At 34.1% G+C, this 12455-nt stretch overlaps 1 protein-coding gene across 1 annotated transcript; it reads right to left on the bottom strand.

Moving 5' to 3' along the window:
- Window positions 1-6334: 6334 nt before the first annotated feature.
- Window positions 6335-12455, bottom strand: LOC115956128 (cellulose synthase-like protein E2). Its single transcript, XM_031074597.1, has 4 exons — window positions 12268-12455; window positions 9033-9351; window positions 6715-6855; window positions 6335-6448 (listed from the first exon to the last, which is right to left on the bottom strand). Exons 1-4 carry the CDS (start codon window positions 12453-12455, stop codon window positions 6335-6337), a joined length of 762 nt encoding a protein of 253 aa, XP_030930457.1.

Raw genomic sequence — 12455 nt, 5'->3', positions numbered from 1 at the left:
GTTGCTTTTATAGGTGCCACCTTTCTTAGATAGAGGGCTGCTCACTTGAGAGTTGCTCCTTCGCGTCCTAGAGGTGTGTCATTTGGTACTGTTCCCCCTCCTCCCTCTTCTACAGGTGCTGATGCTGCTGAGACATTTGATGCTGCTGCTGCTGATGCTGATGTTCCTCCACCGACTACTTCGGATGATTCAGACATTCGACGTACGTTGGACCATGTCTTGACCGTTCAAGCGGCTCATGGACAGATTTTGGTGGATGTGCTCGATGAGATCCGTGCTTTGCGTGCGGAGTTGGCACAGTTTAGACATTCTTCGACACCACCTCCCTTTTGATGATGGATTTTGTTTGCCCTTTGGCATTCCGTCACAAAAAGGGGAAGTACATTGTAGAGAGTTTTTTTTTTTTTTTTTTTTTTCAGGGGAGAGTATTTTGTTGGGTTGGAGCTTGTGGAGTTTAGATGTATCTAGGTGCTTAACATTGTATTTTATCTTTTTTGCCCTTGCCATATTTTTGATGTGATATTCATGTTAGGGGGAGTGTTTTTTTTTTTTTTTTATTACTTTATTTGTTTCTTGTTTTCAACTGTTTATTGATTTATATTTATGAGTTTTTCATTGGTATATGTCTTTATTGTGTGTTGTTTGAAATCAAGAATTTATTTTATTTACTTGTATTTTTTCCACACATGCGGTTATGCATTTTGTTTAGTGTTTCAGAAAATATAGAGGTTGATTCAATTGAGCTGCTGTCTACACTTGCAACTGATGGATAGTAGTTAGGATTGAATTTGTTTTATGAGCATTATTTGTGTAAAGGGCTTTTATTTTGTAAACTTTGAGCTTCTAGTTGTGTTTTGTCACGGATTGCCAAAGGGGGAGTTTGTTAGGTTCTAAAGACTTAGGTATTTATGTATTTAGAACTCTAATGTGTATTGTTGGCAAACAATGATAAAAACAATGTGTTTAGAAGTGTTTTAGTCTTGCTCAAAGTTGTATATTTTATGTAAAGTTGGAATCGAGCTAATGCAGAAAGTATTGTGCATTTTGGCCTGGCTCAATCGATCGAAGCTTATGCTCGATCGATCGAATCTCGGGCAGAATGCGTTTTTCTGTAGATTTCCAACTCAGCCCTAGTTGTTTAAAACGTTTAGGGTTTTCTAATTTGTCCTAAGTATAAAAGGCAAACTCTAGCCACGTTTTAGTGTTGCTTATATTGCTGTTTGTGTAAATCTCTTGTGAGATCTAGAGGAGCTTTCCTTTACACAAACTTAGGGTTTTCAAGGAGGAGATTTTATCAACACCTTGATGATCAACTCGATTGCTGCCATTGAAGCTTAAAGAAAACACAAGCGGGTGTGCTTGTATCTGGTGGTGAATCCAAGAAAGAAGGAGTTCGTGGATTCGGAGTTTGCACGTGTTCGTGTCAGTAAGTTCTACTGGTGGGTAGCAATAAGAAGTCGAGCGTGGGGACTTGTAAGTCTTATTGTATGAACTTCAATTCTTTCAAGATAGTGGATTCAAGTTTACCTTGAGGATAGCTAGGTCAAATCCTCTCTAGGTTTTTACCGGTTTGGTTTCCTAGGTGATCATATCTGTGTGTTATTTATCTTTCCGCTGCTTTACATGATATGATCTTTATGTTGTGATAACCTAGATTTGTCAAATTGGACTGAGTAACAATTTCGCTAATTACTTAGGTTAATTCAATTGTGTTTTAAGGGGTCTAAAAACTATCATAAACAAATGAGTACAATATTATAAACTTCTTATAAATATAAATCTTACATTGACAATTAAATGTAAACTAATAATTATCCTAATTTTTAAGTTTTAGATATGATATATTTGAAGCCATACCACTTATTCGAGGATAATGAATTTAATAAATGTTATTGGCTCTAATTTCGTAAATATAAGCAACCAACACAAGAAAATGTGTGGTATCACTACCAACATTTTTTTGATAGAATTTCAACTTATGGCATCTGCTTTTGATTATTGTACTCTTTATCATCAAATCAAGACACTAATTAGTTTTTAGTATTGTAGACGGGGATTGAACCCTAAGCCTCTTATTTAACTATCAGAGATTTTATCAATTGAGTTAGTTGGAACCCACCACTACCAACATTATTGCACCAACATACCATCAATCACTCTCATCCCGTACTATTTTTTTTTGTCTTGAATGTTTCTCTCTCTCTCTCTCTCTCTCTCTCTCATTCTTTCTTTTCTTTCTTTACATACCGCCCTTCTCTATACACTTTCATCATTCTCTCTTCCCTCCTCTTCCATTGCAATCCTATCAAAAATTTTTTTTTTTTGGCTGAATAAGACATTGCATTAATAGAAAAAGGAAAAACACAAACAACACTAAACAAACAAAACCACAAGGAAGGGATGGGACTCAACCAACTCCTCCCTCTAAAAACTCAGAAACTACCGAGAAGGGTGGAGTCCTAAACCTGTCCAAAAAATAAGCCCATTGGCTAGGGAATAAGCTACATTTGTATGCTAGAATGCTTGTTTTGTATTTAGAGAGTCCAATCCCATCATTTATTATTATTATAGTGTAAAAATATATATAATTTTTAATTCTTTAAAATAATATGACATAAAATATTTGTGATGGGCTTATTGAAAAATCAAATAGATGGCCTCATTGACCAAAAGTCAGGGGTGGAGAGGTGGGGATGGATCATTATTGGGTTGGGGTTTTGGTGTAGTGATTGACCGAAATTATATGGTTACTGTCTGGCCATTTTTGTTTTCTTTGATAATAAGAACTAATCACAAATATTTTATCCTAAAGAAAGAACCAAATCATATATGTCACCTATAATGTCAATATCACCCCATCTCTAAAGCACATTCAAGTGTTTGTATTATCAAAAAACCACCTATGTTGTAAATTTTCTTGACCAAAATGTGTTTATTATAAAGTTAATTGGATATACTAATTAATTATTTTTTAAGCAGATTAATATTAACAAGAAAAAAGTGAAATTGCCATATTCTACAAAATAAATGGCCTAGGTTCGAGTTCCGTTGCCAGCAATCCTCCTTAGTGGGTGATCTATAAGTTTAATGTAAGTTCTCTTTGAGGCCCACGGTTTGCTTTGGCCCTGGTATAGGGTAGACTCCCCTCACCTAAAATTATTTTAACAAAAAAAGAAGAAAAAGATATAATAATATATATATATATATGTGTGTGTGTGTGTGTGTGTGTGTGTGTGTGTGTGTGTGTGTGTGTGTGTGTATGTATGTATATGTAATAGAAGGGTGGTGTATGATAGAGCCAACATGATCCAAGCATAAATTAGACCATCTCCTCCTAGCCTTTAGTAGTACTAGCTAAATCAAAGACCTTATCTTAAAAGGAAGACCTACTAAATTATAGGCATCAAACAAGCTAATGAAACTAAAATGATAGATTTGAACAAAATTGAGGATGATACACTGGTATATTGATCATTACAAGTAGCAAACTTAGAATAACATGCAAGATCAATTGGTCTAATGTTATGAACTCCAAATCAAGAAAAACCTTATTAATTCCCCTATTATGCTGAAGAGTTGTAGTAATGCCAATGTTGCTATAATCGTACATCAAATGCATGGCTACTAAATTACAGGTATCAAACAAGCCAGTAAAACTAAAACAACAGATTTGAACAAAATTGAGGATGGTATACAACCCTAATCATTGCGGATGAAGAGTGCTTGGTACCCTGGTATATTGATCATGACAAGTAGCAAGCTACAAGATCAATTGGTTTAATTTTATGAACTCCAAATCAAGAAAAATCTTTTTGATTCCCCCAATTAAGCTCAAGATGTGTAGTAATGCCAATGCTGGTATAATCATAACCATGATGGTTGAGCTTCCAAACTCTATGACTTCTTCCTCATACCTCTTCAACACATCCTCTGTAACCACCTTAGTTGTGATAGGAAATGTTGTTTCTGATAGGCCTAGTTGCTTGCTAATGGTGTCAATGAACCTGAAAAAGTACTGTAAGAGACCGCACCCCTGACCTGTTTTTTGGTGTTGGGCCAAATGCACGTGAATGGGTGGAGTCGTGTTATTGTCTCTTAAAATGGAGGTTCGACTGATTATATTTTCCCCTTTTGATTAAGGGCTTTACAATGGAATCACCACTTATTTAATTATTGGAATAAATAAGAAAACCAAAATTTAAAAATTCCTCATTTTATTGATTTGAGAAGAAATGTACATTGATCATACGGCATTACATGGCTTTGGTTTTAGATATAATCTAAGATAAAGTATATGGCTTTATTTCCTAGTTACAATCTAGAGATCGAAAATTACATGGATAAGCATTGATCTATTAACCCTTGATCTAAACTCGGAAGCTATGTTACAAGATGGGAAGGTGTTAGGCACCTACCTTACCTAGTGAAACCAGTCTTCTAGACTATGGTGGCTAACATTCATATTATATCATCCAAATCACTCAATTGCATGTTGAATTTTAATGTGTGTGCATGTGATAAACCCTAAATCAATTTATTAATCATTGCATTTGAAAAAAAAAAATTAAATTCTAGTGAATGTGTGTGGATGGTGATATCCTAGATTCAAGGATTTGAGAGAATTATGAAATAAACATGTTTTTCATATTTTTGATGTGGATTAAAGATCAAAGCTAGTGTTATGCATGAACATGCGATGAACAACCAAGAACATGTAAAAAACACATATGAACATTTAAGAACATTCAAACATATTCAAGGAATTTAAATAAACACTAGCATGCTATTATCTTAAATTAACATTATAGCAACATGAAAAATGAGTTAGGGATAAAGATTATACGTGCATGCAAGGTCCACACGGTGGAGGAGGAGACTTTTGGTGGAATTCCTAAGGGTGGAGTAGAAAAGAAGAACTAGGAGGAGAGAGTCTCACTCGATACCTTGAGTCTCAGGAAGACCCAAGATATGACAAGACTATTCAACTTCACTAGAACTCAAGAGAGAAGAAGAGAGGGGTTTTTTCGTGAAAGCATCCAGTTCCAATATATAGAGGGCCTCAACAACCGTCCAAACCATGGAATTCCAACTTCAACACCAAGCATTTGAATCTAACTCGATTAGAAAATTTAATTGATAGGCCAAAAACGAATTAACCCCTTGTGATAAATTAACCAATTAATTTAGCCAAGTGAATTAATTAAGTTAATTAACATGCAAACGCGTGGTAGCACAAACAAATCATCAATAAACTAAGTATGCAGCGGAAAATAAATTTGACACGGTGATTTGTTTACGAATGGGGAAAACCTACACGGCAAAAACTCCACTGGGTGATTTTCAGGTCACCACTCCCGAAATTCCACTATTATCACAACAAGCGGTTAGAAGTAAAGGAATCCCAGTACCTTATACCAACCTACAGTTGAACCCTTACCCCAATACCCAATTGGACTTATTCTGTAGTAGCAATTTATTCTTTTGATGCAAGGCTCCCAAATACGTGATTAACCAATTGTACAGATCCCAGTACGCGACTTCAATCACCAACTAGAGAAGTTTGTTAGCTGCAAAATTTTTCAGTTCATCCTAACAATGAAGATCAAGAAGATGCTTGGTCACAAAACCCTACGGTGCACATACATAGCAACTTCTTCAAGAACGATGAACTAGGATAGATTTTGTCTCTGGTCATAATTTGCTTGAACAAACTTTGCTCAACACTTGTGCAATTTGTGAACTCTTTAACGGCTCTTAAAATAATCCTTTTATATGTCTAGGGTTAGGAGAAAAGAAGTCCCAAAGACACATTCACGGATTCCAAGAAAACAAATCAAAAAATCTGTTTTTCTTAAACCTCGACAGATAGGAGGTGTCGAGCAGCTGTCGAGCACATGGGTTGAACAGCTTCTTAAACTTCGACACATGCTAGCTGTCGAGCTTTAATGAACTTGCACTTCTCAGCTTGTTTCTTGGACAGACTTGATGACTTCAACACTTGATCTGGAAAGACAGGTTCTTGAAGTATTAAAAACACCTAGATCTACCCAAATACAAGTAAAGTGCGTTTTGTCAAAGGATTAGCCAATTACATAACATAGTGACATATATTCATAACAAGTGAATCACATATGTCCTAACATTAATTGATATGGTACCAAATTTTACTAATAAAGAAATCAAATAAACTCATATGTTACCAAAATAATTCTTTGATTCTATAAATCTTTACTCACCTCAGAGCTTACTCTCAAAAAAGCATCATATAATTCATTCCACTAACAATCTTAAAATTCTGTGGAAACTGCACAAAAGCAACCTCATGGCCCTTCTCTTAATCCATGAAAAAGCATAATGCATCTCGTACAAAATGTGAATTGTTTGAGTACATATTACAGTCCACATTAAGAATGATCGGCGCATTGCTAATCTCTAATGACACTCTTATCTGCACAATGAAACATTAGAGGAAAAATAAATCAATGATACCTTAAAGTTTACCCCAATTTAAGTTGATGACTGTATATTCAAGAGAAAGATAACACACTCTCTAGATTCGTACCAAACTTGGGAATACTTTCACAGAAAAAATAAAATAAAATAAAGATTGCAGAATTGAAAACATTGTCAGTATTACAGCTATATTAGCCAACCCATTGCGCTATTATTATTATCATTATGCTTGTTGTGACTACTGCAATTGGTGTGACATACCTGAAGAATTGTGGCATGGTCTCGTTGAGAAGAATATGAATCCCATTGAGAAAAACCTTTGTGTTTTGAGTGTGCTTCTTCTGGGATTCGAGCTAGCTTGGTTTCATTTTCTATTCGACTTTCCATTTCTTCATATAATTTCTACAACATGAACATATGATAGAGCTGTGACTACTGCAATTACCAATGTGGCAACAAATGAATTGTTTTTAAAGTAAAATCTTGATAGGTAAAATCCTTTATAATTGATTTGAACGGAAGTATTTAAAAAGAAAGATTCGGATTTCAGAAATACTTTAAATGGTTTAAATAAAGTATGAAAAGTACTCCTTCGTCCTATATTGTTAGGCCTGTTTAGAAAATCTAAATTTTTATGGGAACATTATTTAACACATTTTCTTTTATATAAAAAGGTACAAGTTTTCAAAACCACCCTCTTTAATTTAAACCTTTACACTTTTAGTGAAAGAGGGGTATTGACTTTTTTAAATAAAGTAAAGGACATGTTAGAAACATTACTTATTTACTATTTAAGGAGGATTTTACTTTGGAACATTCCAAAATAGAATAGATGACTAACAATTTGGGACAAAGGGAATATGTATATTCTTATGATGAAATGATATTCAGGAATGGATTTAAATTTCAAATTATTATAAAAAGAGGATATAAAATCATTAGGCTTCATATATTATTTCAACTTCATATCACAAGTATTAGAGCAAAATCATCAAAACACAAACTCATTATATTTTGTTAAAATTCATATACAGGAATTTATGATAAAAATTGTTTTTTTTATAATTCCTTGATTTTAAATCCTCACATCCAAATACCATCTTCCTAAAAAAAATAATAAATAATATATAACCATCTATTTCAAGAGATGTGAGATAAGTCCATGCTTTAGAGCGCTTTGTACTGAAAAGGCTTTTAGAGCATCTCCAACAGATTAGGTAAATTTTTGTACTATTTGAAGAATGAATAATGACTTTTATCTTTTAGTTACCTACTTTTTCAAATACACTTTCCAACAGATTCTCTATCACATTTAAATATTATTTCTTCATTCATTATTTATTCTTTTTTTTAACAACTACACATCTTCTAACATTTTTTTTTATTCAATACCTGATTATTCTAATAAAAAAAAACATTTGAAGAATGAGCAATAGCCCATCAAACTTGATGAGCTACTGTTCATGAGCCAAAAATAATTCCGAGTATAGAGAGTCCATTGGAGACCTATTTTGTGGGTTTACTCTCTCTAGTAAAGAAGATTTTGTGTTTAGCTCTCTTGTTGGAGATGCTTTAAAGAGCTTAATTTAGGGTCTCAAAGAGTTCTAGCAGAAATTTAACTCAGTAGGAAAATTTTGACAAGAGCTTTTAGAGGGCTGTTAAAGAGCTTTGAGATCAGTTTTGACAAAATGGTTTTTATTTTATTTTATTTTATTTAAATTATTACCCAATATTCAGTTTAGCCTTTTCATGAATACTATGAAGTGCCAGAAAATAAAATAATAATCCAAGTATGAAAATAAGTATTTATAATATAAAATTGAAACACTTTTGTAATGCTCTCTTTTTTTTTTGGGGGGGGGGGGGGGGGGGGGCTTTTCTCACATTTAAAAGATCTAAATCCATTTGGTCACCAATATAATGTAAAAACTTTAAAGCACTTTATAATTATAGTTTGTTAAACACTAATTACTTTTTAATAAAGAATTCTTATTGCACAAACTCTACTAAAATTTTACTGTTCAAACTTAACACTGTACTACAACAATTCCAAACCACGCTTAATCAACTTCATCGCTATACCGTATGAATGACTCTATTTCTATTATAATAAAAATACTTGTTATTTTTATTTATTTATAAATCCTTAGTTTTGTTGAGTATAGTAGCAAACAACATCCTTCTTCCAAGTATCCCAAACAACATTAGGGAAGGAAGAGTTATTACAACATAAATTACAATTGACCGAAGTATTATAATAAGAACAGTTGCCATTATAATAATACAAGTCAACTCTTTGCACAATCAGCCTGTTCACAATGTGTAATGGATGACTTCATATATTGCTACTATAATAAAATAGTTGCCATTATAATGTGAGAAGCAAAACAATAGTTACCATTTTAATATTGTTTTGGTAGACAACAATATTATAATGGTAACTATTGTTGTTTTCTACCAAAATTCAACGCCTTGAATGTGTCACAACTCACAACTCTTTGAATGTGTCTAGTGTCTCACCGTTCTTCATTTTAGAATAAAAATATTAATTCTTTTTCACTAAAGGAATTTAATTTTACCTTGATAAGCACCGACTCTTTGGACTGATTAGCATCAAGTGGGTCATCACTTGAGTTGAAATATGCTGCTGGTGACCTTGGCTCCACCTTGAATTTCTTGCAAAATGGTAGCCAATGCTTAGCAAAGTGAGAGGCCTCTCTGAGAGCATAGTAGGTAAGATCTGACCCACCATCATCTGAAAGATACACGCTTAGCTTATCTGGTGGATAGTCATATGCCATTACTGATAGAACGGTATTGATCACCATCACCGGTGGCTCAATGACAGGGTCCGCTGTGCACACAAATATGTCCACCTTGGGCAAGTCCTTTTCATGCCTGTTATGTAAATTATCATAACAATAATATTTTTGAGATCAATAAATTTAGTGACACAAAATTTTAACATTTATTTTTCAATGTGATATTTGCAGTGAGATCATGTGAAAATTAGCATCACTCAAAACTTGATATATCAACAATTTGTGAAATAAATAAATAAATATAAGTTATTGGAAATAATTTGATATCTGTATATATTAAGAGGATTCAGAAAGTTAGTTATTGTTTTTTTTCCTGTAAAAAATACCCCTAAATTAATTAACCAACAACTTAAAAATTGGGTTAAAATAGTAAATTGGCAAAAGAAAGTTAGTTATTGTTTTTTCTACTGTCAAAAATACCCCCACCTAAAACTTAAAAATTGGGTTAAAATAGTAAATTGACTAAAATAATAAATTCCTATTTCTATGTTGAAATGACTTCCTGCTTCTAATAAACTCCTACTTTTACGTTGATTTAAATTCTTACTTCTACTCACTAACTCCCTACAAAATAGAATTACTTTTTTGTTAGTTTTAAAACTCCTCCAATCTACAAAACTCACCCCACTTATTTATATATATATATATATATATATATATATATTTTGTAATTGGGAAAAGTAGAAATCCTAAATTATAATAAATGTAAATTATTAATCTTTATCCAAAAAATAGAAAAGCCTCTGAGCACGCGCGTGAGCGCGTGCTTAGAGGCTAGTTATAAAGATGCCAACTTAAAAGGTTTACAGCATCTTTTATTTCCAGCTTTTGGTTAAGAAAGTTTCAATCTTTTAGGTCCTCTTTAAATTTTTTTCTTTCAGCATAAATTTCACTTTTTTTTCTAGTTAACTTTTACTAAATTTAGATATGAAATCACTAAGTATAATAGTTGGATGGTACTCCTGTTGGGTGATTCACTGAAGATGTAGTCCACTTAGCTTTTGCTGTAAAAATATAAAAATACAAATAATGGATTTCAGGGATAGATGATTGGCACTTTTAATGGTTACAAAGTTTTTAACTTCTCACCTGTTTTTTGGGTAGTTCTCACTATAAATATAGCACTACCAATAGAAGATCTTATATATATATATATATATATATATATAGCACTACCATTAAACTGTTTCTCCACTCCAAAAAAAAAAACTGTTTCTATTAATAGTTCATTAGTTCTCACTTGTCACGGTAAAGGAGTGACGGCAAATACAGATATAGAGGTGGACATGGAATTCTAAACCTGTTTTGCTTCCTTATAGGCCTATCCACTGGTTAGACCGGAGTGGTTGATCGGCTCGGGCAGGTTGGAGTTTCCATGGATGTCAGGCGGATCGGCCGGGGTTGATTATTTGGAAAACGGCAAGAATCCAGATAAGAAAAGATGAAAAACGGTAGAAATCCAGCCATATCTCACCAAATCTAGTGAGATCTTGGCTAGATCTAGTGAAATCTCGCCGGATCTAGCCTAAATCTTCCCGAAAAAATCCCAAAATATGCCAGATATACACCTCACCGGAAAAATAGATGGGTTAGTTGGATTGGGTTTCTCGGATTTGAGAGGAGGAGATACGATATCTGACCTGTTGATCTCGGATTTTGGAGAATGAAATCCATCGCCGACCGCCGGAGCAATCAGTTCAGTCGATGGCGAGTCAGGTTCGGTTGGCGGCAGTGGGTGGGTCGGTTCCAGTGGGTCCTTGGACAGCCCTACTTCCTTATAAATGTATAACTTTTTCAATAAAGGACCCCTCAGTTATTTACCTTTAATTGCTATTAAAGAAAAGTAATTGCTTGATCATAACCTTATTATTAAAGAAAGTACAACGAAAATGCTTACTGCTTGTACACCTTATACTAAAGTATATTTAATTTCCAGTAACTCTACTCTACTCCCCCTCCCTTCTCCTCAATCCAAACAGGCCATTAAAGTAAGCAAGAATTTCACGAAATGCATAGGGACATGTGAAATAAGTTCATCCTCAACTAACAAATACATAAAATGAACTTTTTAAGTACAAATATAAATTTATATCACATGCATATTCATTGGTGAGATGGAGAGAGAGGAGAGGGACAAACAAACCTCTGAGAGAGCCTATCCTTGAAGGTGCACCTATAGACTGGGTTCCACCGGTGGGCTTGAGTAAGCTGTTGGAGTATGTGTGTTTCAAACACTTAAGGTGTGTTTATGTCCCACATTGGTTAGGAATAAATCTTGTTATGAGTTTATAAGACTTTGCACATCTTAGGTGGTAAGTTGGATCACAATGGGCTAGGTGTTGGCTTGGGCTTGGGTTTGGGTTTATTACATCATTCTTGGGCCTCACATTTTTCTTACTTTCTTTTAGCCCAAACTTGACTTGATTTTGTTGTGTCCGTTGGTGAGTTTCTGAGCAGCCCGTTGGGCATCAAATCTGCACAGTAGCCGTTGGAGGACTTGTCCTTTAGTCAGTCCACTTATCTTCCTTTAGTTAGCATATAAACCCTACAACACACACTATTCATTCATTTATTTTTCTTCTCTTCTCCAGCCGCACATCCCTCTGTCTTTGCTCTGTTTTGCTGCAAAAGTTTCAGCTTCAGTTTTTTTTTTTTTTTTTTTTTTTTTTTTTTTTTTTTAAGGAAAGGAAAGGCAAGAGTAAGGTTGTTCTAGTTCTTCTTGCTTGAGTGTGTGATCAACTTGAAGAAATTACTATAGTCTAATCTTGGGGGGTTGTTCGGTCAAGAGAGCCACTCACACCAAGTTCTGCTCCGAGTGGCACAAATCAACCTTTAAAGACAACGCATTTTGCGTGATTCTATAGTTTGTGAGATCTTTCTAACTCTATCTATTTATTTTTGTCATTGCTAATTTTTTAGGGTTTGTATTATTGAATCAAAACTTGTTTATTTAGTCATATTTTCCAACATAAGCAACCAGCAAAGACCGAACCAGAGCTCAGCACCAAGCAAACCAATCCAACCCCATCTCCCATCTTCACCTTTTCTTGGTATATGACTCACTCTATGAATCCAAATCAAGCATATGCCCACAAACACACAGACCACAAGGAGCCTGTATAGGACTCTACCCTTAGCTCTCCTTGTCTCAAACAATGGAAGATACTCATCACTTCCCAT

This window comes from Quercus lobata, chromosome 8, assembly GCF_001633185.2.
Source record: "Quercus lobata isolate SW786 chromosome 8, ValleyOak3.0 Primary Assembly, whole genome shotgun sequence".
NCBI lineage: Eukaryota > Viridiplantae > Streptophyta > Magnoliopsida > Fagales > Fagaceae > Quercus > Quercus lobata.
The sequence above is the reverse complement of the archived record's forward strand: the minus strand, read 5'-3'. Positions and strand labels throughout refer to the sequence as shown.